Genomic DNA, 27843 nt, shown 5'->3' with positions numbered 1-27843 from the left:
TCATCTAATTTTTTGCTAGTTTGCATAGCAGATACATGGTCTGTGCTTGCCATGTTTGCTCCTTTTTTGCCCTTGGCAAGAGGACTTTTCTGCTAAGGTTTCCAGCCCCACCATGGGGAGGCAGGAGCAGTGGCATTAGGAGGCCAAGCAGTTGAAGTGTTAGTCAGTGCAACTAAAAATATATGAAAAAGGAAAAGAAATGTGAATTTACTTTCTGCATTCTGACTTGTAGTTTTCAAATATGGAACTGTTTTTAAATAAAACTGTTGAGAGAAAGACAGGAACTTAAAAATAACACTATTCACTTATCAAGAGCACTCTATAAGTCGCAGTAATGTCGCTTGACCTCGAATTCGCTTGGCATCTGGGGCCAGATAATGGGGAGTACAGTTCTCTCAGTTTCTTGGTACATGACAGAATGCTCTATTTATGTCATTGTATCTGCTTTTCTCCTTTCCAATAATCACAGTTTTTAGAAAAGGCAGAATGGTCCACTTCCTGAGATCCACAATTGGAATAGATAGCAGCTTCACAGCATGCCATTTGTGAATGACAACACTTTTGGCATTTAAAGCACTGGAGAGGATTCAGGATGTATGGTCTGATGTCACAATTTAGATATCCGGCTTTCACCAGTGTAGTTGGTTTGGGAGTTTTAAAGGTCAGTATGAGATTTCTAGTTGGGATAAGTGCCCATCTCTAGTTACTTTAATTCTTCTCACAGCAGGCGCTCAATGTGGCTTTCAGGATTTTTTCCGCCTGTTTCATATTTATAGCTTCGACTAAAAGGTAGCCAGAACGCAGTCGTTTTACAGATTTGGATGATCCTGCCAATCCTTCTAACCCTTTCTGGATAAGAAAGGGTGACATCTTCCCAATTGACTGCTCTCCGGTCAAATGGAGAATGAGGAAGAGTGGTGTCACTGATGGTGGTGTATCCTCAGTTCTGTCTCTTTTTACAGAGGTGTTTTCTGCGTTATCATCTTGATTAGGTAAGGGCCTTGTTGGGGCCCCAGAAAAAATAGGAATTAAATTACTCATACGAGTAATATAAAAATTTCAGATGCTCTAAGTACCTCAACCACCACGGAGCCCTATGAGGGGAAGCCCACTTGTGAACTAGCAGGTACTGCGTACACGAATGGGATGCCAAGTTTGCTTAGGAGCACCATACCCACGTTTCCGATAAGCCTTGATCCCATCCCAGGACCAAAGGGAGGGAGACTTATTGGAAGGCAGTTCGCCCAAGCAGTAAGAACCACCCGCTGATTGATCCTAGTCGGGCTGGTCCGGGACCACCTGTCTTGTCGAAGCAGGGGCCAAAGTGGTGTATCAAGGCTGGGCCCCTCAATCACCAGGATCCTCCTTTCCGAGTTTCCACGGGTCGCGGTGCATGGCTGTACACGGCGGATTCCAATGATGTAACCCTGGAACCAAGGTATGGCTGTTGGAGCCCAGTGATGCTAATCTGGAAGACCAGCAGCATCACTGGGAGGTCCCCTCACCATGTACAGGTGCTCATGTTGAGGGGTATAAATGTGCGGAAATTTGCCTTTAGCCAGCGGGTAGTTGATTGCTGGAACAAACATCCATCTGTTGTTGTGGAAGTTGATGGCCTAAATAAATTCAAGGAGGAAGTGGACAAATGTTCAGAGGGAATGGATGTGTGAAATGGTTATTTTTTTTCTTCTTTTGGCTGATGCTTCATAAGCTTGCTTTCTTGCATCAAATGCCTCTACTTCTACTACTACTTGCCACCGAATGCCCCCAACATTGCCATACCAATTATTTTGGGCAGAATGTGAAATCAGCACTTGCCAGCAGTTGGTTCTTGTTTATGCTAAGATTTTTATGCTAAGCCATAAAAATCTGTTCTCTTTTTTTTGCCAGAATGTGTTAAATGCAACAGCTATTGATTTCAGTAATATTAAAAAAAATAAATAAATAAATTTTTTTCCTAATGCTGATCAATCTAACTGGGAAATTTCTATAAAAAAAGAAGAGTACTTACCCATCAAAAAAATTAACAGCCACGTGGTGCCATTTCTCATCAGATAGCTGTGTGCCCTGTGCCAGTACCCATTCTTCTCCAGATGCATTATATAGAGACAAAGCTGCAGTCCCCCGAATGAGATGTACCTAGAAATACAATAATATTTCATAATGAAATGAAAAAAAAAATAATAATAATAAATATATATATATATATATACACACACACACACACATATATATACATACACACACACACACACACACACACACACACACACACACACACACATATATATATATATATATTATGTGAGGTAAAAGTTAGGCAAAAGTAATAAAAATAAATAAATATGACTATGTAGCTATCATTAGAGGCAGCAAATGCACATCCTCCACATGATGCCTAATTATATCTGATAATTAAAATAAATATGATATTTAAAATAAAAACATCAGCCAGTAGTACGGCAATAATGCAGAGCGAAACGAAACGCAAAAAAATAAAATAAACAAACAGGGAAGGGAAAATAGAGACAATAGGACAAAAAGGTAGTTGATAATCCCCTGTATAATTTAGTCAATTAAGTCATTAAACCCAATTAATAAAAAATGTAAATTTAAAATAATGCCAATTATAAATAATTTAGCGGTACCCCCCTCGAAGGTACCAGTTCCAAAAGACGTGAAATATCACCAAAAAAGGGTTAAAGAAACTACCAAAAAACTAAAATATCAAAATGATAGACTGACCATCATGCCCCATGCCCTTATGCAGCGAGAATATTTTCGCTGCATAAGGACCACCGCCATGCAAATCCTCTGCATTGGTTGATCTATCGGAGAATGGAGGAGTGGTTTGGTTCTTCGATATTTCTGCCTTAGCGATGATTTGTATGACGATTGAAATGCAGCGATTCCATGACCATTATTGGCCTCGTGGTCCTCTGTTGATATGGGGCATGATGGTCAGTCTATCATTTTGATATTTTAGTTTTTTGGTAGTTTCTTTAACCCTTTTTTGGTGATATTTCACGTCTTTTGGAACTGGTACCTTCGAGGGGGGTACCGCTAAATTATTTATAATTGGCATTATTTTAAATTTACATTTTTTATTAATTGGGTTTAATGACTTAATTGACTAAATTATACAGGGGATTATCGACTACCTTTTTGTCCTATTATCTCTATTTTCCCTTCCCTGTTTGTTTATTTTATTTTTTTGCGTTTCGTTTCGCTCTGCATTATTGCCGTACTACTGGCTGATGTTTTTATTTTAAATATCATATTTATTTTAATTATCAGATATATATATATATAACATAATGTAAAAGTTAGGTAAAAGTAATAAAAATAAATAAATATAAATATGAAGCTATCATTAGAGGCAGCAAATGCACATCCTCCACATGAAGCCTAATTATATCTGATAATTAAAATAAATCTGATATTTAAGATAAAATAAAATAAAAAACATCAGCCAGTAGTACGGCAAAAATGTAGAGCGAAACGAAACGTAAAATAATATAAAATAAACAAACAGGGAAGGGAAAGTAAAAATAATAAGACAAAAAGTAGTCGATAATCCCCTGTATAATTTAGTCATTAAACCCAATTAATAAAAACGATGTAAATTTAAAATAATGCCAATTATAAATAATTTAGCGGTACCCCCCTTGAAGGTACCAGTTCCAAAAGACGTGAAATATCACCAAAAAAGGGGTTAAAGAAACTACAAAAAACTAAAATATCAAAATGATAGACTAACCATTATGCCCCATATCGACAGAGCACCACGAGGCCAATAATGGTCATGGAATCGCTGCATTTCAATCGTCATACAAATCATCGCAAAGGCGGAAATATCGAAGAACCAAACCACCCTTCCATTCCTAGCTTGCATTATGTCAGTGGTGTGGCTCTGATCAAGAGTGCTGTCTGTTCTATAGATTATTTCTTGCTGCATAAGGACCACCGCCATGCAAATCCTCTGCATTGGTTGATTTATCGGAGAATGGAAAGGTGGTTTGGTTCTTCGATATTTCCGCCTTTGCGATGATTTGTATGATGATTGAAATGCAGCGATTCCATGACCATTATTGGCCTTGTGGTCCTCTGTCGATATGGGGCATAATGGTCGGGCTATCATTTTGATATTTTAGTTTTTTGTAGTTTCTTTAACCCCCTTTTTGGTGATATTTCACGTCTTTTGGAACTGGTACCTTCAAGGGGGGTACCGCTAAATTATTTATAATTGGCATTATTTTAAATTTACATCGTTTTTATTAATTGGGTTTAATGACTAAATTATACAGGGGATTATCGACTACTTTTTTTCTTATTATTTTTACTTTCCCTTCCCTGTTTGTTTATTTTATATTATTTTACGTTTCGTTTCGCTCTACATTTTTGCTGTACTACTGGCTGATGTTTTTTATTTTATTTTATCTTAAATATCAGATTTATTTTAATTATCAGATATATACACACACACACACACACACACACACACACACACACACACACACACACACACACACACACATATATATAGTAAATGGAATAAAATCCTGTCACTGAACTATTACATGGTGTTAATAAGCATAATCTTCATCTTCACTTTTCTACATTTATCACAATTTGTCACATATTTATAACGTTAAACTGAATACATCTGAAATTTAGTTCAGTATATTCAATATACATATGTTTCAGCATTGTGATGTACTAGTTTCTAGAGGTGCATGTCCCAGTTCCATTTATATCAATCAGACTTTCTAAAAATTTATTTTCCTAAAATCTGACATGTTTCAGGTTGATTCAGAACATAACATGAAAGAAGCTATTGCTACATTCCTAGTCTGGGTCAGAGATCTATACCTTATACTGGAATGTACACAGTATAGATCTCTGACCTTTGATACTTCCAATCTAGCTAGACAACCCAGTTTGGAGGTATGTGATATGTGGAACAAAGTTTAGTGTCTAATATTAAGCCTAGGAAACGAAGATTACTGGTGAGAGGGATCAAATGGTTTTTTAATCTGAGTTCCGATTCTGGGTGTAGCTTATGTTTTTTGCAGAAGTGAACTGCAATTGTTTTTTGTTCAGAAAAACGATATCCATTCTGCAGTGCCCATGTCTCCAACTTATTTATGGAGAGTTGCAACTGTCTTTCAATGGTATGAATACTTTGTGAACGGCAAGATATAGTAAGGTCGTCAGCATACATATATAGTTCTACAGTATTGAGGATGTTGTGTGTTATGGTGTTCAGTCTAAGTGAAAAAAGGGTAGAGCTCAGTACTGATCCTTGTGGGACACCTTCTTGAATGTAGGACCGAGAAAGTACAGATTGATAGCAGACCTGAAAGGTTCTGTTTTGAAGAAAATTTCTAATGAATTCTGGTAAGTGCCCTCGGAATCCTATGGAATGAAGTTCTCTCAATATGCCATACCTCCAGGTAGTGTCGAAAGCCTTTTCTATATCAAGACTTTCCATTACAAGATGTTCATTTTTGACATAAGCATTGCAGATGTTAGTCTCGGCTTTCACCATTAGATCCAAAGTGAATCTATTTTGTCAGAAACCAAACTGATTGTTGTTCATCAGTGCTTTAGTTTCAAGAACCCAGGTAAGCCATCTATGTATCATTCTTTCTAGGATTTTACTTAGGCAGCTGGTTAGAGAAATAGGTCGATAATTTTTTGGAAGCGAGTGATCTTTTCCTGGTTTAGGAAAGGCTAAAATGATGGAATGATGCCAGGAAGATGGATATGTACCTTCAAGAAAAATCCGATTATAGAACATTAATAGTAAATTCAAGGCCGTATTGTTTATATGTTTCAGCATTATATAATATATACCATCAGGTCCAGCTGCACTGTTGGATAATCTATTTAATGCTGTTTGCAGTTCAAATAGGTTAAACGGTTGATTATAGGCAATATATTGGGTAGTATGGAATTTTATTTTGTACCTTTCAGCCGAAGCTTTGATTTTAAGAAAGGAGTTGCCATATGCTGACAAAGCAGATGTTTGGTAGTAATTCTCTGCAAGGGCGTTAGCTATTTCTTCAGAAGATGATATTTCCTGTCTACTTTTGATTAAGATGGGAGAAGGAAGAGGTGGATATTTCCCATTTTGCCGAATCTTTTTCCAGATGAGACGACTGCTAGTATCCTTTGTAATAGTGGAGGCAAACTGTATCCATGATTCCTTTTTGGCTTTTCTTCTAATTTGTCTAGCTTTAGACTTGAGCCTTTTATATTGAATTAGGTTGTTGGTAGTTGGGAACTTCCGGAACAGGTTCCAAACTTTATTTTTTTCCTTTTTGGCATTGGTACAAGCTTCATTCCACCAGTGTTTAAGGTTTTTGTGTTTAAATGTGGAGGCTTGAGGTATTGCTTCGGAGGCTATGGTCAGTATTTGCCTGGTAATATGCTCTGTGACATCATCAATGGGTTGTAGTCTGATCAATTGGCTATCAAAAGAAAGACGGGTTGACAACTTTTCCCAAACTGCTTTGGAGAATTTCCATTTTGAGTGATTATCAGGGTATGGTGTTTGAAGTGTTTGGATTCTGAATACGATTGGAAAGTCACTATTCTATGAGTCATTTAAAACTGTCCATTCTATACTGGGATATAATATGGGGGAACATAGAGTTAAATCAATTGCTGACATAGATCCAGTGGGAAGGTGAGTATAGGTATTTTCACCAGTGTTCAGTAATGTTAGATTCAGTTGGTCTAGTATTGTCTCAATCAAGTGTCTTCTATTGTCAAGTGTCTTCTATTGTCCATGTGGTCTGAACCCAACAATGGATGATGGGCATTGAAGTCACCAAGGATACAAAACGGTGGTGGTATTTGTCTTATGAGGTCTTCTAGTTCTTTGAAGTGCATATCTTGTTAGGTGGAAGGTACAGATATACTAGAGTTAGAATTTGCCCAACAGATACACGTACAGCAACAGCTTCTAAGTGGGTCTGAAGTGGAATGTTTCTAGAAGGTATTTTAGAGTCAATTAGAATCGCGACGCCTCCACGTGTGGATAATGAAGAGTTTCTATCTTTTCTGTAAAATGTAAAATTCCTGATTGATGGAGTTACTTCTGGAGTTAGATTAGTCTCTTGTATGCAAACGGCTATAGGACCATATTGGGAGATGAAATCATAGATGTCATTGGTATTGCTGTGTAAACCTCTACAATTCCATTGAATAATGTTCTGCATTATCGAGGTTTGAGAAGGGAAGCCGAGTCTGTCTGTTTCTTGTGAGTAGTTTGCTTTTGACGGTCATATTTCGTTTTATCTTTTCTAGGAAAATTTGGACATCCGAGATCTATACTCTCTTCTACGTCATCAGTTTGACCTGATGAAAATCCAGTCTCCATATCATCTTCTGTATGAAGATCAAGGGCTGTTTCATCGTGTGTAGCTATATTTTCAGAGTCCATTTTATTTGAGTTTGTCTTTTGTAATTCAGTGGCTTGTTGCCTTCGTGATTTATTTGACATTTTATCACATGATTTGATTTTAGGCAGAACTGTGATAGGGGTATTACTTATTTCATCAACTAGAACAGTTTTGGTGGTAGGTTGAGGTGTTGATAGCACAGATTGTGCCCATTCTGCAATGGATGTATTGGGCAGAATTGATACCTCGGTCTGGGTTGAAACAGCTTGGCACTTTTGTGTAACAGAAGCGTATGTGGTTTTTAGGATAATTGACTTTATTTGCTTTCTTGCTTCTTGATATGTGACCTTATTCTCAATCTTATACTTTTGTATTCTTTTTTCAATTTTCCATAGGTCGCATGATTTTGAGTATGCTGGAAGGTCATTCTTGCAATTTGGACATTCCAGAATCTTTGAAGTATACTCTGTTTGTGAATGGTTTTTTGACCCACAGCTAGGACAAGTAGTTTCGCCTCTGCATATTGTCTGGGAATGACCAAACTTTTGGCACTTGAAACATCTTAAAGGGTTAGGAATGTATGGTCGGATACGACAATTTAGGTAGCTTGCTTTAACTGAGGTCAGCAAATTTGGTGTACTAAAGGTCAATATAATATTATGTGTTGGAACAAGCTTGTCATCCTTTTGTCATCCTTCCGTATCATAATTCTTCTTGCTTGAGTTACTTTCTGTTCTAGTAATTCCATGACTATCTAGGCGTCTCTGTAGCCAGGTGGGAAGGAGCAGCAGTGCGTAGCACACGCTTCTTGATTAGACTGGGGTTCGAGCCCGTCACCACCAAATACGGAGGATGTGGAAAGGTCAGGGAATGACCACTGCATTTCCCGGAGCAATATGGCCTTAGTTGCCAATGCTCCTAAAAAAAAAAAAAAAAATCAAATAACAACCATGACTATCTCCTCTTCGGTCATGTTCAATAAATCCCACTCACTTATTACTCCTTTTGAGGAGTTCGAGGTGTTATGCGGTGAGACTTTGATTGGGATTCCGCTTATAAATGACATTTTTAGTAATAATTCTGAATGCCTTGCTTGAGCGGTCTCAATTAAAAGATATCCTGATTGGGGCCTTTTCACCATTTTTGGTGTGCCTGCTGCATTCTCGAGACGTCTCTGAATGACAAAGGGAGAGAGTTTGCTTAGCGGCTGAGTCGATAAGGAATATATTATCAGAAAAACTGGTGGTTCTGCTTTGTTACAGTCCTTTTTCATTCTTTTTGGAAGATTAAGATCGTCTTCTTTTCTGTGGGTCTCAGTATGTTGAGAGCCTGTTGGCTCTAGTGGTGGACATGCATCACAGTCCATTGTTGCTCCTTTTAGCCCTGGGAGTGAGAGCTTTTCATCCCAGGTTTCTGGCCCTGCCACGTGGAGGCAGGAGTGGTGCCACCTAGTGGCCAAGCGGCTAGAGAAGTTAGTTTGTTAGTGCAAAAATTAATACGTATATTAGGAAAAGAAAGGTGATTTTCCTTTCTGGGTTCTTACTTGGGATCTGTTAAGTACAGAGCCACTTACAAAGAAATGAGGATGAGAAAAGCACTGGAAAGAAAGCAGAATGAAATCACTGAGAAAGATCACTATATATCACTTAGGAAAATCGCTTGGACACTTATCGCTTGGCACTTGGGGCTGTGTGTGTGTGTGTGTGTGTGTGTGTGTGTGTGTGTGTGTGTGTGTGTGTGTGTGTGTGTGTGTGTACACACACACGGCCCCAAGTGCCAAGTACTTCAGTGAAGGTTTAAGACAAAAAAAAAAAAAAAACATGGGCATCTTCAAAGATCACCCCAAACATACACACACAGCACCCTCTTATGAAATATTAATCAAACTAAACTGGAAGAATGAACAATTTGATAAAAAAAACAACATTAAACTGAATTAGTTTAACTATGTAACTCCTGCTACATAAGAAACATAGCAGGAGAACAAAATCACATTAGGGAAGCTTGAAAATTTCAAAAAATTAAAATAATAAATTCCAACATAGAAAAAATAGGATATAAACAAAAGCAGCAGAAAATGCCAAATACGAAGGCAAGTGCCCATGCCCATTTAGGTTTTCTGGATCAAAAATCCAACAATTTGAAAGGATGTGCTACAGACAAGAAAAGGTCATCTCAGCAAGCAGTGTATAATTTTGCAAGTAACCAAAAAATTAAAATTACTTAATATCATATCATAATTAAATTATGATATGATTATGTCATATTGACATTCAACAAATGAGGTACTTCACTCAAGTACTTCAGTGAAGCCTGAAGAAAAAAAAAAAAAAAAAAAGCACGGACAAAACATCTTCAATGATCACTCTCCAACATAAACACAGCATCCTCTTATGAAAAATTAATCAGAAACTAAGCATATCACTTTTTTTTTATAAATTTAATTCATAGTGACAGCTCTATTCAAAATGGGAATTTTACACATTCTAAAAGCATGTATCCAATCCTCTTAGAATTGACCTTTGTGTTTAATTATGCAAGGAGGCATGGTATCTAATTGAGGTAAAGTGCGTTTCCTTGCGGAGTCACATACTGGAGATCCAGAGTCTAAGCATGACCTTATGAAAGCATTACAGAGATGCAGAAGGTTGTCTTGATCAGAACCCCATGTCAATGAGTGCTGATTGATACAAAGTATATTTAACTTCATTAAGCAAATGGTTCACAGATAAGTCACATGAATTTGAAATTTATTATCTAAGATCAAGCCTAGAAATCGAACAGTACAAGCAAGTGGAATTGGTGCATTACTAATCTGCAGTTTAGGTTCAGAATGGGGTGAAAATTTCATTTGCAAAAATGAGTGGTGGTAAACTTCTATTCAACTAGGCAGTGGTCATTGTTTAAGGTCCAGAATTCTATATGGCTATAGAAAGTTGGAGCTGTCTTTCAATGGTGGTCACATTCTGTGACTGAGAGGAGATGGTTAAGTCATCAGAATATGTAAATTTCAATGGTTTCTTGCCATACTGTTGACTCAGATGGCAAACAGAGATAACTGAGCCCTGTGGGCCTCCCACCCCTTCTAAACCTACAGTATTGATAATGTGTTCTACTGTCAGACTTAAAGGTATGCAGTTGCAAGAAGTTTTGTATTATTTTTGTTCATCGCAGTCCCAGATGTTATGTCCATTAAAAACCCAGTAGTTGCAGACACCTTCTTGGCTAGGTTGACCGTAACTAAATGCTGTCTCCTGACGAAGGCATATTGAATGTTGGATTCTATTTTCAGAAGTACATCTATGATAGATCTGCTTTTACAGAAGCCATGCTGATGATTGGACAGAAGATTCTGTGAGTATAGAATCCAGGTGAACCTCTGAGGGATCATCCTTTCAAATATTTTGCCCAAACAACTTGTCAATGAAATTAGTCTGTAGTTCCGAACTAGCAAGGGATTCCTGCTTAGTTTTGGTGTGGCACAAATAAAAGTGATGCCATGAGAGAGAGAGAGAGAGAGAGAGGGAGGGAGGGAGGGAGGGAGGGAGGGGGTAGGTGTTTTCTGAATAGATCAGCTTCACACAGATACCTAAACATGTATATAGTGAATACCACCTAGCTCAGTTACATTATTTGGAGATTTTATTGATGATTTTTTGAGCTCTATCAAGGTAAGCTCAGTCACATTATTTGGAGATTTTATTGATGATTTTTTGAGCTCTATCAAGGTAAAGGGCTAATTATGAAGCTGTGTTTAAACTGAACAGATAATGAGGGATGTGTTGAAAAATTAACTTTGTAACCATATTCACCAGCTTTAATGTCTGAAAAGAGGCTATCTTCACCTCCTCTTAACATCAACTGTATTAAGGGGAAGAGCATAGGTCATGCCCCTTCAACTGTATTACAGGAGATTGTGGTGTTAAAAATTTCCCATTCATATGATGAGGGGAAATTTTTGTAACCTTCCATATATTGTGAGGAGCAGTATTTCTGTAATCTTCCAGATATTTTGGGGTCAGTATTTTTTGTAATAGTTGAGGCAAAGATCATCACACCACATTTGGATTGCCATCTAATCTGTCTCACTTTGGCCTTAAGTTCTTTTACAAGTAATTAAATTTATGGTAGTTGGAAACTTAATGAAGAAGTGATTCCATACATGGCTTTTTTCCCCCAGTTTAGCTTGGAGCAATCTGAATTCCACCACTGTGTATGACCATTTAGTACACACTTGCATGGATGACATTTTGGAATGGAGACCTGCTGCAGATAAAATGTGACTAAATAAGTCATCATCAATGTGCTGTTGCTGTACATATTGTGAAGGACAGAAGTAGAGTATTTATTATAATCTACTTTGTTTAAATTCCAAGTAGTATGTCTTGTAGGACACGGGACATGGTTAGCTGTGTTTAAACTGAACAGATAATGGAGAAAAGTACTCAATGATCTACTGAATGGGTCATTGAGTACTGATCAGCCCATAATTGGGAAAATAAATACTGAACAGATGGATAAATCAACAGCATCTATTCTTAGAACCCATAGGCAGTTGAACATGAGCTGGATAGCCAGAGTTTAACAAAATCAGATTATGGTTGTCGAGGAATGTCTCAACTAATTGGCTCCTAGTAATCATAGTAAAGAATCTGAACAGTGGATGGTGTTTGTTTGTTTGTTTGTTATTTTGGTTTTTAGGAGCATTAGCAACTAAGGCCATATTACTCCGGGGATATGCGGTGGTCATTCCCTGACATTTCCGCATCCTCCATATTTGGTGGTGACAGGCTCGAACCCCGGTCTAATCATGAAGCGTGTGCTACACACTGCTGCTCCTGCATGCCTGGCTATGGAGGTGCCTGGATGGTGACCATCAAATTCACTAAATGAATTTGATGGCTATCATCCACTTACATTATCACATGTTTGTGTTTTCTCTCTCACAATCAGTTCCCTCATGATATTCAGAAAGTAAAATAACAATAGAGAATTTGTGTTGTTGTGCTAAATAATTAGAATATGTGATAAGATTGTAAGATTATAAGACATTAAGTCTGAGAGCAAAGATAAGATGGTGAAACATACATATATCAAAACAAGAGTTATTTATATTACTATTGTAATGCAAATGAGCCAGAACTTCAAAGGAGGTTTGTAACTGAATATGTCTAGAATGCACAATATATTTTTTCAGAATCGCAACTTCACCACAATCAGGAGTGTCAGCACCCTTATCTCACCAAGCAGGGTTTGATTCCAGAATTTAGTAAAAACTGTGCCAGTAGAGACAAAGAGGTGATTATCCCATTGTAGAAGACAACGGTTAAGCCATAATTGAAATACTGCATACACGTTTGAAAACCTCATTTTAGGAAGGATAGATCTGTTAGAATGGGTGCAACAATGAGCAACAAGATTAGTTGGGGGCACAAAAAAGATACCCTTACAAAGAAAGAATGGGGTTCTATAAATTACAATATCTGGAAATTAGACATCTGCTGGTGGCCTAACTGAAGAATAAAGCTTTAAAGGGCTAAGTAAATGAATACCTTTGGTCATTACTCTTTCTGTGATGAAGCACAAGGAAGCATAAATAAATAAAGTCACTATTACATGTGAGCAATTAGGCTGGATATTTAACAAACTTGTTTTCATGCCTCAGGTAACTTTATGTTCTTTATGTTTAATAATTGCAACTTCCTGTCCTGAGACTAACTTATGTTCAATTTTATACCTTTCAATTTTTTTCCCCATAGTTCACATGCTTGAAAAAAGCAGTATGGCTTCCTTTTTAGTTTGAATAAACGAAAGTGGAAGCTGCATAAGTCTGCTTGACAATGCTCCTTAGAAACACAAATAGGCACACAGCATCTAAGAGAGTGGCTATACTTGTGGCACTTAAAACAGCAAACAGGATGTAGATTTCATTAAAATTGGACAAACAGAAAGCCTTCTCTTTGACCAATTTTAATAAGAAACAATTATAAAGAAATTATAATTATTTTAATAAATAAATAATTATTATTTCTTCTTTCCATACAATTTGTGTGGAAAAAATGAAATTCATAGATTAAATGTAATTTTAATGCAATATTGTTAGCTTTAGACGGTACAATACATGCTTTGCGTGTATTATTATGAAGACTTATGAACATGTTGTTTGCAATGAGATACATATGTACAGAGAAAAAAAAGAGTTAAAAAAAAAAGTAACACGAAAGGAGAGTAGTAAATATTATACAGTTGTAATTAATCTAAATGGCTAAGTTTAGAGAATGTAAAACTATATAGTTAATATCATTACTAATGGCAAATGATGCAAGAAAGCAAGCTTATACAACATCAGCAAAAAAAAAAAAACTTCCATCTCACCCATTCATTCCCTCCAACAGTTTGTCTAATTCTTCCTTGAATTCATTTAAAATATCAACTTCCATAACAACAGATGGAAGTTTGTTCCAGCAATCAACAACCTGCTGGCTAAAGGCAAACTTCTGCACATCTATTCTGCAACTGTCCTTTCTCAATTTGAATTCATGTCCCCCTCGTGTGCATGGTTAGTCAGAGCAAGAGGAAGAATCCCACCAGCATTGAGCTTACTCAATCCATTCAAAGCCTTAAACACCTCAATTGCAGGTGCCTAGTCTCCAGATGCTGCAATTTGCAGAACTGAAGCCTTTCTTGGTAAGAGCACCCCTCTGTTCCCCTCACCAAGTTTTATTGTGTGCTATAAATAATTCTACTAATCTTATAATTAATTTCTAAGGTGATGACTACATTTAATTTTCACTTCTATTAACAACAGTAAATGAAGAAAAATTATTTAATTTAAGAAAAAAATTTAATGTGCCTGAAATGTAATGCACTGCATACATTACTATTTTTTTTTTTTTTTAGTACTCTACTAACATGCATGGGTTAAGGATTTAAAAACATAAAATACTTGTTGACATTGGATTTAATTTCTGTTGGATTTAATTGACATTGGATCAAATTTTCAGGAAAGACATATGAAGGAAGGTTATTCCAAAGAACAGAAGTTCATGTTGAATAAGCCAGATCATTAACTCACTGTTCATGGAAAATGAACATAAGACTATTAACAAAAGGCTTCTTGCATCTGAAATAATACCATCACATATTACTTTCTTGCATACTTGGATGCTACTCTGAGTAATTAAATAATTAAAATAGCCTATACAATATAAAGTTAAAATGGTACTTTAACTATAATTTAAAAGCTAAAAAATACATTAAAAAGCAATAAAATAAAAATAATGACAAATTTAACACCATTTCTTTCAAAAGCCTAGGCATTATTCAGCAACAGATGAATGTCATGTTGCATTCAACAATACTTATATCTACAGATGGGTAGTGGGTACATTTTTATGAAATCCATCCATTCTGATGGGAGCATTTTTTTAAACTCCTCTTGATGTAGTCGACTCTAAACTGAGAGTCGGCATGAGTTTGCACTTAATTATCACTAATTTTTGTCTAAATAAGCATCAACTTCAGCAATCCCCTAGGAGATCACCCCACAAGATGAAAAGATTCACTAGTGTCTTACGTTATCACACATTTGTGTTTTCTCTCTCACAATCAGTTACCTCATGATGTTCAGAAAGTAAAATAACAATAGAGAATTTGTGTTGTTTTGCATGGTGTAGTACTGAATAATTAGAAATAATGTCAGTTAAGAATTGCAGTGGACCAGAGATGCATTGCACCACCTGACAAACTGACACTGATGTAACAGAATGATCTCACAGTTTACATTTATCATTTCTGTACCACAATATAATGTGATTTGTTTTTATCCATTGTTCAAAAAGCATATCACTGTTAGAGAATTTTCATGAGGCTTTTTGCATAGTAATTAATTATTCAAGGCTATTTTTGTAGAAATAAAAAAATAATAATAAATAAGAGCACCTTGTAATCTGTTGTTCATTCAAGACATGTCTGTATAGAAGAAGGATCTCTTTTGAAGGAAAATAACAATATTTATTCCTGTATAATAAAAGTTCATTATTTATAGTAAATATAGTTGATAATTAGTAGAGGATATTATTACATTTTTTGGTCATATTTGTACTTCAGCTACAACCTTTTTGTAAGCCAGGAAGTGCAATGATAGCTTACAGGAACAACATATCAGAAAGAAAGAAAACAGTTTGTTTTCATATTATTATCAAATATAATTGGTGTATGATATGCAGGAGGGAAATATTCCAGTCTTATTCATATGAATTTCTACCACTGGAAGCATTTAGCACTGTAACGATGTCAGGTGGGTTTCTTTGCTTAACAAATTAATCACTGAGGCTAATAGATCATACTCTCTAATGAAATACAGAAATCATAAAACACTGCCAGCCAAGTTTCTGAATTCATTAATTCATCATAAAATCCATCATCAAAATTTTAAATAATTACATGACACATAGAAACAGTTACCTGCCAGTATCCATGCTCATCTTCAATTTTCATTCCTCCTGATGCAATAACACAGTTCTGTTGTGATGTTTTGAACTCTAGAGAGAAATCCAATATTTCACCAGCAGGATTTAACAAGAGTTGGGACTCTGCAGTTGGAAAGGTAAAAGGAATGACATCAACTCTGAAACATCCATACTCGGCTGGAAAGGCTCCATGATGAATGACAGAAGCATCTGATGTAGCAAGTGAGTATAATATGTCCTTGCGATTGAAGTACACATTTTTCAAGCATCCTGCATACTTCTGAGATGTTGGTAAATCTAGGAAATACAATTCATTTCACAAAAAACCTAATTCATTTCACAAAAAACCTAATTCATTTCACAATATCTTAAATATCCTATATCAATTGAGAAATATCTTAAGCTTAAACACAACCACAGCAATATTTTTTCATTCTGAATAGTTAAATTTCTTACTTATATTTGACAAAAGTGGTTTAGATATTAGGTCCTTGAGGTTGTCACAGACATTCTCTCAGATATGCTAGACAAGCTGTACTTGCTACCTGGGAGTCTAAAACGCTGATGGAACTGATATTCGGGTGAAACTCAAGTCAAGTGGACCCAATTTTGGCGAAGTCTGGACGGTCTGTGACAGCCAAATCCTCTGCTTGCACCTTCACGATGGTGGGACTGTTAGTAATCCTGGGTATAACCTCCATGCACAAGTACATGGTGGGTGACCACCCAGGCGTGAACCAACGTAAGCAGGGGTCAAGGTGTGGTGCCCACACCACATGGAGGAACGCCGCCCCTCTATGTTACCAGGCAGTACTAGGTGGTAGATGACTCTCATCAACCGGTTAAATACCACCACTTTGCTTATTGGAGGCTTGAAGTGGTAGAACCCATGTTTAGTCTCTAGAGCTAAGTTCCGGTCAACCCTTCCCTATCTCTTCCATCATGCAGTATGATTGATGACTTTTGAGGTTATGATGAACGTCGTGGCGAGATCCAATATTCCTTACATTTTGAGGGTACAGCTCTAAAACGGTGTTCGCAGGCCGGCCGCTAGTTAGTACACTGGACCGAACCTATTGGTAACTCTCAAGGAGGCTTCCGGATCAGCTAGTGTATAATCTTGCTACCTCTACTCTGCCAGATAGTGACTGGAGGGAGTCCGAGTAGTGTGTATGCGGGGAGCATTGTCGAGGCCACGTTATGTCAAGGATCTGGGTATATTCTTACCACATGTACGCCATATCCAAAAATTTCATTACTTCATACAGCATGTCCCACCCACTTTTTCTTACTATTGAATACGCCATGAATTGTCAAACTAATAGAGCAAGCTTATCTGCGAAAAGATCTAAATCTCCCAAGCACTTCCTAATTCATTTCACAAATATACATGGTCTCAGTTCTAATCTCAACGATGTCCATTTCCACTTGCAGTCTGCCAAACCCCATGTACTTTTTCTGACAGAATCTCAGTTATCAGTTGATTCAACTAGTGCTCATTTCAGATGCCCAAATTATTCGCTGTATGATTCCTTTCACCTCAAAGGTGGTGCTTGTGCATATGTCCATTCTGATATTCCCTGTCAGAGACTTGGCAATTTGGAATCTCCTCTCTTTGATCTTCTCTGGCTTAAAATCTCTCTACCTCATTGTGTCAGATTCATCTGTTGTCTCTACCGTTCTCCCAACTCCACTAATCACTTGGAGCTCTTTGACTTCCTCTCTTTGCAACTTGACTTTCTCCAGTCCAACTTTCCTAACAGTGAGGTAATTTTCCTTGGTGATTTTAATGTTCACAACTCCAGCTGGCTTCCGTTTTCTAGTCACACCGACCCAGCAGGTCGAGATGCTGAGGCTTTTGCAATTACTAATAACCTAGCACAGATTGTTCATTTACCTACAAGAATACCGGACAATCCTAATCATACAGCCAATACGCTTGATCTTTTTCTCACAAACAACCCTTCTAAGTACACGGTCGAAGTGAGAGGTCCTTTAGGCACTTCAGATCACAACTTGGTGATTGCCTCTTCTCCAATGGAACCTTTATCTCATGGCTATTCCCAACCTTGTGTTGTTTGGCATTACAAGAATGCAAAATGGGATGACCTGTGAGACTTCTTTTCTTCTTTTCCATGGTTGGATTACTGTTTCAAAACTTCTGATGTCAACGTTTGTTCAGATCGTGTCAGTGAAATTATCCTTGCAGGAATGGAATCCTTCATCCCACACTCCACTTTAAAATCTCATCCTTTATCGAAACCTTGGTTTTCCAATAAATGTGTTAAGGCTGTTCAAGGGAAGAATGTTGCATATCGTAACTGGCTTGTTTCCAGTTCTTCAGTTTCATTTTCTGCCTATACCAAAGCTCGCAACAATTGTAAAGCAGTTACTAATCAGTCCAAACTGGAGTTTGGACAGGCTAAGAGTAGAAAACTTGCTTCTTGCCCTAATGGTAACTGAGCATTCTGGTCTCTTGCCAAAGCTATTGCTTTGGCAAAAAGTACTTTTGCCCATCTCGGCTCCCACCTCTGTCCAAACCAGATGGTTCTGTTGTCACTTCAGCCAAGGATAAAGCTGACCTGCTAGCATCCCATTTTTCTTCCAGCACATGTATCCAGATCTTGGTAAAACACCTCCCACCATTCCCAACACGCTCCATTCAATGCCTCCTGTGGTCTTCCGTCAAAAGGATATCAGAAGGATTTTGACGAATCTCGATGCTAAGAAAGCTCCAGGTCCTGATGGTATTTCTCCACTTGTTCTCAAAACCTGTGCTCCTGAACTTACTCCTATTCTTTGCCGCCTTTTTTCACTTTCTTATTCCAAAGGTGTTTTTCCTTCTGCTTGGAAATTTGCTCATATCCAGCCAGTTCCTAAAAAGGGTGACAAATCCCTCCCATCCAATTATCGTCCCATTGCAATTACTTCTACTCTTTCTAAAGTAATGGAGAAATCAATTAACCGCCAACTCTTAAACTACCTAGAAACCTTCCGTCTGATCAACGATTGCCAGTATAGATTCCGTCAGTGTTGATCCACTGGTGATATTCTGGCTTATGTTACCCATTTATGGACTAATTCAATGGAAAGGTTTGGTGAAACACAAGTACAGTAAACCCCCGCTATTCGCGGTATCTGTATTAGCGGTTTCGCGTATTCGCGGTCGCTGATTTAAAATGAAACCTAAAAAAATGTGAATTTTAAAGAGCCGTGAACATTTTCCACCATAAAAAAACATGATCTTGGCTAAAATTATCTTTCCCATTCAAAACAGCACTCAGTGGGTGGGGGGAGAGCGGTGACAAAATTGCGAGCATGGATGTTTCTCGCTAATCCTTGTTCAGTATGTGTTATGCGCTTGTCATGGAAGGTTTCATCGTTTGCTTTTAATTTATATGCTTATAAATTGATTTGCATACAAAAGTGATAAATCTACCGTTTTCGGTGTAAAACAGAATTTTTCGAGTGTATTAACGGAAGAAAGTGACTTTATTGTGGACAAATTCTTTCTAACCCATACAAAAATATGGCTACGAATAACAAGAGAAATGTGAAAAGATCAAAGAAGATGATGACATTAGCAAATAAAATTGAGTTATTAGACAAAATTTCTAATGGTGAAAGTGTCTCCTCAGTGGCAAAACATTATAAAATCAATGTCAACGGTACGATCAATCAAGAAATCAGAAGAAAAAATCTGCCGTAGTGTCCATGAAAACGCGCTAATTGCTTCAAAAATTTGCTCTGTAACTCGTGATGTTAAATTATAAAAAATGGAAAAAGCTTTAAATCTGTGGATAGAAGATCGAACTCAAAATAAAATTCCGTTAAGTTCACTCATAATTCGTGAAAAGGCAAAACTCCTTTATCAACACTTTAGCTAAACAGGTGATAGCACTGATGTGATAAGTTTTTTACTTAGCAAAGGCGCTGGTTTGAAAGATTTGTTTGAAATTTCTAATAAATATTACATTTAATATTTAATTGTTTCATATTTTCATTTCGATGCCATATGCTTGCATTTCACTATGTACTGTCTATGTACATAGTCATATTATGAAGGTACATATAATACATACATAGACACAATTTTAGACTAGTTTTTCTTAAATATTTCATACTGGAACGGAACCCCTTTATTACTATGGGAGCCATAACTCAGTATTCGCATTTTCGGTATTCGCGGCATTTCCCAGGAACGTAACCCCCACGAATAGTGGGGGTTTACTGTAGTTGCTCTTGACATCTCAAAGGCTTTTGATCGTGTTTGGCATAAAGGTCTTCTAAACAAGCTTCCATCTTATGGTTTGCCAACTGTTTTTAGTAATTGGTTATCCAGTTTTCTCTCTGATCGCTTGCTGAGGGTGATGGTAGATGGCTCTCTGTCTTCTAACTTCTCCACTAATGCTGGTGTCCCCCAAGGTTCAATTCTTTCCCCCACTCTTTTCCTCTTGTATATTAATGACCTTCTTCCATTGACTGGAAATCCTATCCATAGTTTTGCCGATGATAGCACACTGCATTCCACTTTCCATTTTGAGAAGCCTTGTCCTGCTCAATCAGCTTCAACTTCTCAAAAATCTGCTGCCAATTCCTTAAATACCGATCTTGAGGTAATTCTCCAGTGGGGCAAAGACAACTTAGTTGATTTCAACCCTTCTAAAACTCAGTCTTGTCTTATATCTCACAAAAAGGATTCTTCTGCTCCTATGCTCATCTTTAGTGACACTCCAATTTCTAGGCAAAATGATATATCTCTTTTGGGGATTACCCTGACTTCTAATCTCTCTCTTGGTACAAGCACATTACAAATATTGCTTCCTCTGCATCTAAAAAACTTAGTTTTCTCTTTCGCTCTCAACGTTACTTTTCTTCCAAACAGCTGCTCACTCTGTATAAATCACAAATCTGCCCTGCCATGGAATATTGTTCCCACATCTGGGGTGGTGCCCCCAAAACCTCTCTCAGGATTCTTGATTCCATTCAGAAGAGGGCAGTTAGGTTAATTAATGATTCATCTCTAACAGAGCCTCTCCACTCACTTTCTCATAGACGTACCGTTTCTGCTGCATGCCTCTTCTACAGATACTTCCATGGGCACTATTCTTCTGAATTGGCTTCTATAATTCCCGCTCTCTCTTTCAAAACAGTCCGAACACGTGCCGCCACCAGCCAACATCCATTTACTGTCCAACTTCAAACCCAGAGAACCAACTTTTCATCTTCCTCATTTATTCCTTCAACTGCCGTTTTCTGGAACAACCTTCCTTCATACGTATTTCCTGAAAATTACAATCTACAGAAGTTCAAGTCCAATGTCAACAAATATCTTCTTTCGTCTTCTCAACCTCCAACCCAAGCACGGTACTAAGTACTATAGGTTCTAATACCTCTCGTGTTTGGGGTTTACATAAAAAAAAAAAAAAAGATATACTTCTAATAGGATCATTAATTTATGAAAAGCATGTTTAACATCCTTCCTTTAAAATTTATCGCAGTGCTTTGGTGGCTGTTCCAATCTGAGATGCAGCAGTAAAAGTTTTTTTTTTCTGCATGCTGAGTTTATTGGTGGGGGGGGTGGCAAAGAAGTGGAATTGGAGTGCATGAAGTTTATATGTAACGTGAATGTTATGCTGTGTATGATTTTGATGCTACTAATTTCTTAGGTTGGTGAATGGATTTTCCAACAGAGAAGAACAATCCCCCTATGACATTCATGTGTTATGACTGGGGCATTTTATTTTCTAAGGGTGGAAATGCAAGTTTGAAGAGTATGGACTGGCAGTTAACTTGCTCCACTAAACTAAGTTGGACTGGCAATTTCATCTGGAAGAATCCAAACAAAGCTGTCTGTGGGGGGGGGGGGAGAAAATAAAAAACTCATCATACTAAAAATCAGCTTCTGCTCCTTTGAAAATAGAAAATTGACTTTTTATGATCAGGAAATTTACTTTGGAGTTTTATTTATGTTTTTTTTTTTTTTAAAGGACTGAACAAGGGAAATAGGAATGTCAGAAGTGAAGGGGAATGCCAGAGGTGAAGTAAACTCTGGCAGTGAGTTAGATGATTTTGTAATAACTGAGAGGAAAGTGGAGGAGAAATTATTGAGGATAAACATAAAAAAAGGCACCCAGGGTGGATGGAATCTATCCAGTTATATTAAAGGAGGCAGCAAAGGAAGTAAGCAAACCCTTAGCCATAATTATGAGAGCTTCTTTGGACTCAGGGGAGGTACCCATAGACAGGAGATGTGCAAATGTGACCTCAATTCACAAAGGAGGACCACAGGCTGAAAAAAGTAATTATAGACCTGCGAGTTTAACTTCTGTTCCAGGAAAATTAATGGAGGCACTGGTTAAAGAAGCACTGCAGGATCATCTAGACAAGACTTCAGTTATAGCTCAGACACAGCATGGTTTTGTTAAGGCAAAGTCTTGCCTGACCAATTTGGTTGGATACTATGATGCATTCACAAAAGAACTGGACGCAAGGAATAACTTTGATATTATATATTTGGATCTTAGAAAGGCTTTTGATACTGTTGCACATGGAAGACTGCTACACAAATTGGAGCAGTGTGGCATTGGAGGCAAATTGCTGCTATGGATAAAGGGACGGTTGAGGGGGAGAAGACAGAGAGTGGTAATCAATGGACACTGCTCATCGTTGACTAATGTTATTAGTGCAGTCCCTCAGGGTTCAGTGTTGGGTCCATTGTTGTTTTCTGTATTTATAAATGATATTGATGATGGTATATCAACCAACCAACCCCAATGGTATATCAACCCCATTCAACCAACCAACCAACCATGATATACAGGAAGCCAAAAGACTACAATAAAGATGGTTACTTTTGTAATATGAATGCTGGATTCTCAGTAAAGGATAAGCACAACTATCCCAGTCTGTCCAAACCTAGACAAGCATGCAGATATTTAGCTTCAGCCAGCAGGTAGGTGAATTGTTGGAACAATTCACCTACCTGTAACCTTCTTCTGGTTACAGACCAGCTTATATCTATCATAGCCTTCTGTGTCACGTGTTGATTTATATGTATCCCATGCATTTTTCTTCTCTGCCATGTGTCTCATTAGTTCATCTGACATCCATTTAGGCCTAAACCTTGAACAATATTTCTTAGATGGTATGTAAAGCCTAGTAGCTTCCAAGATAAGTTCTTTGAATGCTTCCCATTTTAAATTTGCTGTTGGTAACATCATCAGTTGGTCCCACTGTATAGAATTTAAATACTGTCACAGACCATCATAGTAGCCTTTACGAAAGCAATAACCCTCCCCTTTACCCTTGATGGTAGTTACCTCTTTGAGAAAATCCCACTTCAGCACACTGTGATCACTGCCACCTAGTGGTTCCTTTATCTGCAGATTCTTAATGCATGAAGAATCACTACTGATAATCAAATCAAGAGTGTTACTGTCTCTAGTTGCCTCCCAAACATGCTGACATAGAAAGCAATCATCCAATATGTCCACAAAAACCTTGCGAGTGTGTGAGTGACCAACCCACAAATTCCAGTCAATATCTGGGAAATTAAAATCCCCCATTATAAGACTCCTCTGATTTACTGGCCCACTCTATTTCCCTGTACAGTTTCTTATTATACTCATCAGAGTCATTAGGCTTATAGCACACTCCAACTCTCAATTTTGATCTCCCAATGCTTATGTCACACCAAACTGACTCAACACTGCACTGTCCAGCGTGTCGACTGGCTTCACTTCCTTGATTTTTATGTGTTTCTTAACTAATAGCATAACCCCTCCTCCCTTCCTATCCTTTCTGTAGACATTGTATTCCCCAAATTCCAGTTCTGCATTCCTTATATCTGTGTGACACCACGTCTCTGATATCCCAACAATATCCGCCTTTGATGCTTTGAGCAATACCTCAAATTCATCAAATTTATTTACCAAACTCCTAGTATTGGTGTAAACACAAGTATACATGCACCTGTTCCTATTCTTAGCTACCCTAACACAACCCATGTATTTACTTGTACTGCAATGACTCCCAGCAGTCTCTGAAATATCCTGCATCTTGTTTTCCATACTTCTGCTCATTCCGATAGAAGCAGTGCAAGAATCAGTTTCACCTCTGCCAGTGGCTACTGTTAATCTATTAGTCCCTGTATCCCCCCAAGCTAGCAGTTTTCCAGCCCACCTAACACTCCCTGAATAGCATCAGCAAATATTCTTGCACCCTTTCTATTTAAGTGTATCCCATCCCTGTAGAAGCAGTCTCTCCTGTTAACAAGTACAGACCAGGCTGAAAAAAATTCTACCCCTTGAGCCTTGCACAATCTTTCCATTGCCGAATTGATCGACAAGGCTTTCATCATATATTCCCTCCTATCGTGTCTGGGCAGAATTGCAGACACTTTCAAACTGAACCCTAATTCATGGCTTTTTTTCAACAGTGACCTGTACTTGTTAAGTAATTCTGCCGGTCTCCTACTCTTAATATCATTAGTGCCAACATGTACAACTGTATCACCTTTTGTGCCCTTATAAGATGATATCCACTCTACAACATCATCAAACTTTGCCCCTGGCAGACATACCCTGATCCTGTTCCACCTATCCTTTTTACAAAGCACGTTCCTCGTTTCCCTGACAATAGAGTCACCAACAACTACTAGTTCCTGTGGGACCAGCGCATTCTGCCTTGGGGTTTGCCGTTGTGTTGCGTGATTACCAAGTGCAAGCTCTGGCATTGATGTGGGTAGATGAGAGCTTGATGGGCCCCTCAATTTAGATCCTTCAAGGACATCCACGCTGTCCTTCAAGCTCTCATATAGGCCCATAACAACACTGAGTTGTCGCCTGATTTCGTTACACTCCTTGCATCATGCACACACAAAGACATACCCCATGGCAATATCATGTCCCATACCTGATTGCTCCACAAACATCATGCAATCAGTGCATTTTAAAAGGCTGTGATTCAGAGGGCAACTGCCCCCCTCAGTTCTCCTCTGAGCCACAGCACTCCCATTAGCTTGAGCCTTTTGCTTTGCTGCTCTGGTCTGAGTCATGGTTTTGGTTTAATTTCAATAAAATTTCAATTTCAGTACAAAATTATAACCCTAAACTTGTATCCCAACACAGTTATAATGCTATATATATTTTTCAGTATTGAGTATTCTACAAGTTCCGTTTATATAACTTCCGTATCAAGTTATGTATTAATTAATTATGTTATGTTTGTAATCTAAGTCGTTATATGTATTTAGTTAAAAGTGCAATTTAATTGACAATGAATTTAACCAAATTAATATATTTTTACTGATTAATTGACAGTATTATATTATATACTATATTAATGCTATCTAGTTCGGGATATAACGGTGTATCGTATAACAAAGGTGGCAATTTACGAACGATAAATCTACGGACATTTAAGTATTAATTAACTTCCAAATCTCGCTGTCTCAATTCAGAATAAACTAGCGATCCTGACTAGGTCTATAAGCTACTTATAGAAAATAATTTTATGTAACAATTGGTCAATAAAGCGGCTAAATATGGCTAAAAACATTTGAGTCCAACTATTCAAAATGAAATTATTTGTCTTTTATCTGAGAAAGTCAAAAATGTTATTATTGATGAAATAAAGTCTGTGCTGTTTTTCTCCGTAATCACGGACACTACCCTGGATGTCACAAAAACTGATCAGATGAGTCAAATATTTCGCTATGTTACTGTAAAAACAGAAAATGATATATCATCAGAAATCATTATAAATAAGCGATTTTTGGGATTTTATTGTATAAAAGATCAATCAGCCAGCAAAATTTAAAGTGACATTATTTACTGTATAGAATCCAAAGGGCTAGATTCACAGAACTGCCGAGGTCAAGGATATGATGGTACCACAACAATGAGTGGGTATATAGCGGTGTGCAATCAAGACTATTACAAAAAGTTCCAAATGCCTACTATGTTCATTGCACGGTGCATAACTTAAACTTAGTAATTAATGATGCTGCGAAAAAAGTAGCTGATGTGTCTTTATTTTATGACATAATTGAAAATATTTACTCATTTTTTGCGGATGGCATTGTACGATGGGATCTATTGAATCAGAAACAGAATGTAAATGCAAATGATAGCACTATATCAGCAATTACTCTAAAGAAATTGTGTCCAACGCGTTGGTCATCAAGATTTGATTGTTTACTAGCATTGCGCTATAGATTTACAGATGTCCTAAAAATGTTAGCAAAAATAATATTAGTGTCTAAAAAAAAAAAAAAAGACGAAATATGCCAGGCAATTGGCTTGCAAAAAAAATGGAAACGTTAGAATTTGTTTTTCTTTTGGTATTAAATTATAAAATATTGGAATCAATTAATTTAACTTCAAAGTTACTGCAACAAAAAAATCTAGATCTCGGTCAGGCAATGTGTCATTTAGAGACATCTTTAAATTCTATGGTTTTGCTAAGAGATAATTATGAAGAAAGTAAAAGTTTTGCATTTTCTTTAGCAAGATCTTGGGGAATAAATTTAAATTTTAGTAAGAAATGCAATAGGAAAGTTAAAAAAATGTTTGAGGATTTAGACAAATGACTTCAAGATTCTGAAAGATGGTTTAAAGTTGATATATACTATGCAACAATAGACATTGTGATACATGAATTAAAATCTAGATTTCTTAATACAAAAAATGTTGTAGATAGTTTTAAAATTTTGCAACCAGAAACACACTTATCTTTTAGCGACGAAGCTCTGCAACAAACAGCTGTAGAATTTCAAAATCAATACAATAAAGATATTTCTGGTGACTTTCCACAGCAGCTATTAAATTTAAGATCATCTTTAGGACAAAAAATTTTAAAAATTAATTCAATTTGGGACCTGTGCAACCTTATTTTAATTAAAAACACATCATTATCTGCATTTGTTACAGATGTTATAATGGCATGTTTTATATTCTTGACCTTGCCGGTAACTGTGGCTGGTGCTGAAAGGAGTTCTTCAAAATTAAAACATATATAAGGAACACAATAGGCCAAGGTCGACTTAACGATTTGTCCATCTTAAGCATAGAAAACAGTGTAGCGAATTCTATCGATTTCAACGAAATTATAGATATTTTTTCGACTAAAAGGGTTAGGAGACAATTTTGATTAAAGTTTAAAATATTTGTTATAAAACTTTTTTGTGTATATAGACTAGATTTAACATATACAGTTGGTTACTTATTACAATGATTTGTTTTAAAATTACTCCAAAACTATTATATGTACGTATGTGTATTTTTTCTCTGAGGTGTTTATTTATGTTTCTGTATATTTTATTATATATATATATATATATATATATATATATTTTTTTTTTTTTTTTTGTCATTTATATCTGCATATAATATATGTCATGTATATATTTATTATTGTTACTCAGGTTTTATGTACATGCATATTTTAATTCAAATCTTATTATTTATAGATATTATTAGTTTACTTAAGGCTTGAATTTTTGTTAATGTGAATAAATATTGCTTATTTAGCTTTATTGCCTAGTTAGCTTTATTTACTTCATAGATATAGAGTAAATATTTTTTTCACCGATCATTTTGTATGTATTTCTGTTGATCTTAATCTGTAATTAAAGCTATTGGGTTTTGCTTTACAATAATAAAAAATAAGGTTTGATATAAATTCGATATTCATTTTTTAATACATCATTTATACAGTACCTTCAAAAATGTATTCATTATATTCATTACAGTGTCCACAGAGGCAGAGGAGGAATTATGATGGTTTCAATTTTTTTTAATCTTCTCGTGTTTATATTTTTTACACCCGTTTTGCAATTTTCATTAATTAAGTAGGGGCCCGAATGTGTTCTTTGCCTCCGGTCCCGAAAAAGGGTAGCTACACCACTGGATGCAGATGGTCTGCAAGGATGGACACATAACTTGGACCATTCAAAG

The 27843-nt window shown here is 36.8% G+C and overlaps 1 protein-coding gene across 1 annotated transcript in view; it reads right to left on the bottom strand.

Moving 5' to 3' along the window:
• The window catches only part of LOC150081798 (axotactin-like), a 638696-nt gene that overhangs the window by 467976 nt on the left and 142877 nt on the right, over positions 1–27843 (bottom strand). Inside the window, exons 9-10 of the mRNA XM_090378896.1 lie at positions 15879–16180; positions 2012–2139 (exon numbers count right to left, since the gene is read on the bottom strand). Coding sequence (XP_090235022.1) covers positions 2012–2139; positions 15879–16180 — 430 coding nt within the window. The remainder of the gene's footprint in view (positions 1–2011; positions 2140–15878; positions 16181–27843) is intronic.

This window comes from Mastigoproctus giganteus, chromosome 8, assembly GCF_048544385.1.
Source record: "Mastigoproctus giganteus isolate SK-2022 chromosome 8, ASM4854438v1, whole genome shotgun sequence".
NCBI lineage: Eukaryota > Metazoa > Arthropoda > Arachnida > Uropygi > Thelyphonidae > Mastigoproctus > Mastigoproctus giganteus.
The sequence above is the reverse complement of the archived record's forward strand: the minus strand, read 5'-3'. Positions and strand labels throughout refer to the sequence as shown.